This window comes from Tupaia chinensis, unplaced genomic scaffold (assembly GCF_000334495.1).
Source record: "Tupaia chinensis unplaced genomic scaffold, TupChi_1.0 Scaffold000146_1, whole genome shotgun sequence".
Lineage (NCBI taxonomy): Eukaryota > Metazoa > Chordata > Mammalia > Scandentia > Tupaiidae > Tupaia > Tupaia belangeri.
The window spans coordinates 7,734,379-7,737,983 of NW_006159616.1; the positions used below are offsets into that span (position 1 = coordinate 7,734,379).

The window sequence follows — 3,605 nt, forward strand, 5'->3', positions numbered from 1 at the left end:
ACACATCTCCAGCCCAGGCCCTGGGAGCACCAGGAAATGGAGAGGAGGGCAGCAAGGGGCCAGGGTGCCAGGCAAGTTCCTCCGGAGCCGTTCTGCCCACACGCCAGCTCGTTTCTCCCACTCGCACATCCGCCTGCCATGGAGGCAGCTCAAAAGGCCTACAGCAGCTCCGCCCCCATCTCTTGGGAGAGCCTGGGAGCAGGCCTGTCTGCCTCACCCACACCAGGGGCCCAAGGGCCTGGAGCAGGGCCCAGCACAGAGGTGTCCACTAAGTACGATCCCCGCGGGCTGCAAGTGGTCCCCTAAGCCTGGCTGTGCTGGCTGTGTGGAGGCTGAGGGGAAGGCACTCCGGCTCCTTCCCAAGGCAGCAGTCTGGGGTGCCGAGGGCAGAGCCTGCTTCTCCCCCAGGTGACTGGGACGTCCTGGCAGGTTTGGATTCCAGGGAGCAGATCATTCATAGCTCCTGTCCCTGTGATCGGAAGGGAAGGGCATGCTTGGAGACAGGGGAATGGCCTTGATGACCTTGCAAGGTCCTTTTGGACCACTGAAGCCAGGGGACCCAGTATTTCTGTGGGCGATGCCTCCGGGATGGAGGGGGAGGAGGAGGCCGGGTGGGCGGAGGTGGGTAACGGGATCTGATGCCCAGGAGCGGTGACTCAGGCCCTCAGCACCATGACAGCGTGTCTGCATTTAGCCACTGGCTCCTGTTTCCCTGGCGTGCCATGGGCTCCTGGGCCTCCACCCCCAACCCGCTTCCCAGCTCGCCTCAGTGCTAGTGACTTCTCGGCAGCCCTACTAGAACTCAGTTGGCCAGACACGGGCAGGGGTGACTGACCCCTCTTGTAGCCACCACCCCAGACCCTAGTGGTACCCTGAGCCCTGCCCCATCCCACTTCACAAACCACCACCACCAGTAATACCCCATGGGAGTCCTCACGGCTGAAGCTCCAGGCTGGGCTCCCTGGATGCCAGTAAAAAGAACCCTCAGTCTGCTGGGGAGACAAGGTGAACCCTGCTGTCAGTGAATAGGGGAGAGGGGACACAGCAAAGACACAGACACGGGAAGATCATGCCACATGGCCAGGTACTGGGGGGTGAGCAGAGGCAGCCCCTGGTATGGGCAAGAGCAATCAGAAAGGTCTGCGTGGGGGCGAGGGAGCCTGAGCTGACCTGGACAGGTGGGGCAGGAGAGTGGGCTTGCACTGCAGCCTGGGCACAGCCCCGGCCTGCCCGCCTCCTGGAACGGCCTCCCCTGGTTCCCGCCTACTGGACTGGCGGGATGTCAGTACCAGCTCTGCTGACCACTGCGTGGCAGAGAGGGGCTTCTCAGGGTCGTCTGGGTCAGCCTATCTCCATACGCACATGTTCAACTCACCCAGGCCTCTGGAAGGCTTTGAATTAGACATGTCTGAGTTCTGATCCCAGCTCTGACACTTGCATGATGCAAGCCTCTCCCTTTCTATGCAGCTCTGTTTCCCACCTACACATGGAAATAGGAGCCAGGTGCTGGTACACTGATAACCAAGCTGGATCCAAATAGAAAAGATACTGGGTTCACATCCTGGGACCTCCCTGAGTGCACTGGGGTGGCTGAGACTGAGGGCAGATGGCTACACGGGGACCCCGCAGGGTACCTGTCTCTTGTCTCTGTCTCTCTGGGGTCGATGAATAATACTTCTTCCTTCCAAGCAATGTGGGAATCAAATGGGCTCATGCTAGGAAGCTTACAGCCAGGAACCCACAGCCAGGAGTCAGAGCTAGAAAAATCATCTTCTGGAATTCTCTTTTAGCCTGAAATTTTGCCCACTGTAGTCCTCGGTGCCCCTCCAAGCCAGAGGTCAAGTGGACAGCACTGAGAATATAACCTCCCAGATCTTTAAGGACGATTACCGACTTACCTGACCTGCTCCCCTGAGTCTGGGCCCAGCCCCAGCCCAGCCTCAAGGTGCCAGCTTTCTCCTCTCTGGGTCCCTAAATGTCTTGAGAGTCAGGGGGTAGGACAATCATGAAATCTGGGTCCCTGTGGGAGCTGGCAGGGGGACAGATGTGCATGGTACACTCCCCTTGGGGAAAGGGGAGCTGTCTCAGCCTTTCCGAAGACAGCTGCCCACAGGATTTGCCCTTCAGGTCACACAGAGGGTTGAACAGGAAGGGTCCTCTGCCCACCGCATCCTCAAGGAGCTTGCAACCTGCTGGGGGAGGCACAGCTCTGGGAAGACCAGTCTGAAGGAGGGACACGGTCCTTAGAGAGCCCCCAGGCTGACAGAGGAGACAAGAAACAAGCAACAGCAAACCGCAAGGTCCTGGGCCAGGGATGGCAGCTGTCGGAGTGGCCAGGGGACAGAATCCCTGCGCACACACATGACCCCACCCTGCCCTGCTGTGCAGAGGCCCCTGGGGCCTGAGCGATAGGCCTGGAATGCCGGGCTGTGAGCTCAGCCCTGCCGGCCTGCGTGCGTCGGCTGTCAGCGGTGCCGGCTCACAGAAGAAGATTTCCAGCCCCCTCCGGGCTACGGAGAGGCCTAAATTTAGCTAGTAGACAAGGGGCTGGCCACGAGCCCAGGGACAGTCGGGCCTTATAAAGCGCCAGCAGTCGGGGCCCGGCACACTCCCCACGAGGCCAGCGCCCACGCCCCTCTCCTGTCCAGCCCCTGCCCGCCTGGACAGGGCCCCGGCCCGCCCGTGAATGAGCCACAGGACCTCCTCCACCTTCAGAGCGGAGAGAAGTTTCCATTCCTCCTCCTCTTCTTCCTCCTCTTCCTCTTCATCCTCGGCCTCCCGCGCCCTCCCAGCCCAGGACCCACCCATGGAGAAGGCCTTGAGCATGTTTTCCGAGGATTTTGGCAGCTTCATGCGGCCCCACTCGGAGCCCCTGGCCTTCCCAGGCAAGTGCTTAGAGCTCTGAGAGGGAGGGGGGTTGCACAGGTAGGGACATCACTCCAGGGCACCACCCAATGCCCTGCGGCTGCTGATCTGCCAAAAACAGGTGCCACACAGCCGGCAGCCACATGCGGCCACCAAGACAGCTATGGCCATGAAGAAAGGTGGGCCTCTGAGAAACAGAGACCCTATTCTGCTGCGGTTTCCCTGGCCAAACACAGCTTATAACCATGGTCAGGGCCCAGCTAGGGCTCTGGAGGACGGGGATGGGGTGGACGGGCGGGAGGCATCCCGTGTCTCCAAGTGTGAGGCGGGGCTGTAACAGACTAAGTACACACCTACACACAGGCACACCTGTGCAGGGCGAGGCCCCATTCCCAGCACAGAAAAGGGGGCCTGCCAGAGTGGCAAGGGGCCTCCCCTACAATTGAGGGGCAGTCAGCAGCCCCTTGTGTAAGAGAAGGAGCCAGAAGCCCCGCCCCGTGCCCAGCTCACGGCAGCCCTCCCCACAGCCCGTCCCGGGGGGCAGGGCAACATCAAGACCCTGGGAGACGCCTATGAGTTTGCAGTGGACGTGAGAGACTTCTCCCCCGAGGACATCATCGTCACCACCTCCAACAACCACATCGAGGTGCGGGCTGAAAAGGTGAGCCTGAGCCCCCACCCCCAGGCCCCCTGTCTAGCCTGAGCCCCCACCCCCGGGCCCCCTGTCTAGCCTGAGCCCC

General features: G+C 61.2%; 1 protein-coding gene across 1 annotated transcript in view; it reads left to right on the forward strand.

The window, feature by feature from the left end:
* Positions 1 to 2,590: 2,590 nt before the first annotated feature.
* Positions 2,591 to 3,605, forward strand: part of HSPB7 (heat shock protein family B (small) member 7) — a 3,847-nt gene continuing 2,832 nt past the window's right edge. Inside the window, exons 1-2 of the mRNA XM_006145254.2 lie at positions 2,591 to 2,885; positions 3,393 to 3,526. Of these exons, the coding sequence (XP_006145316.1) occupies positions 2,687 to 2,885; positions 3,393 to 3,526 (333 nt within the window). The 5' untranslated portion in view covers positions 2,591 to 2,686. The remainder of the gene's footprint in view (positions 2,886 to 3,392; positions 3,527 to 3,605) is intronic.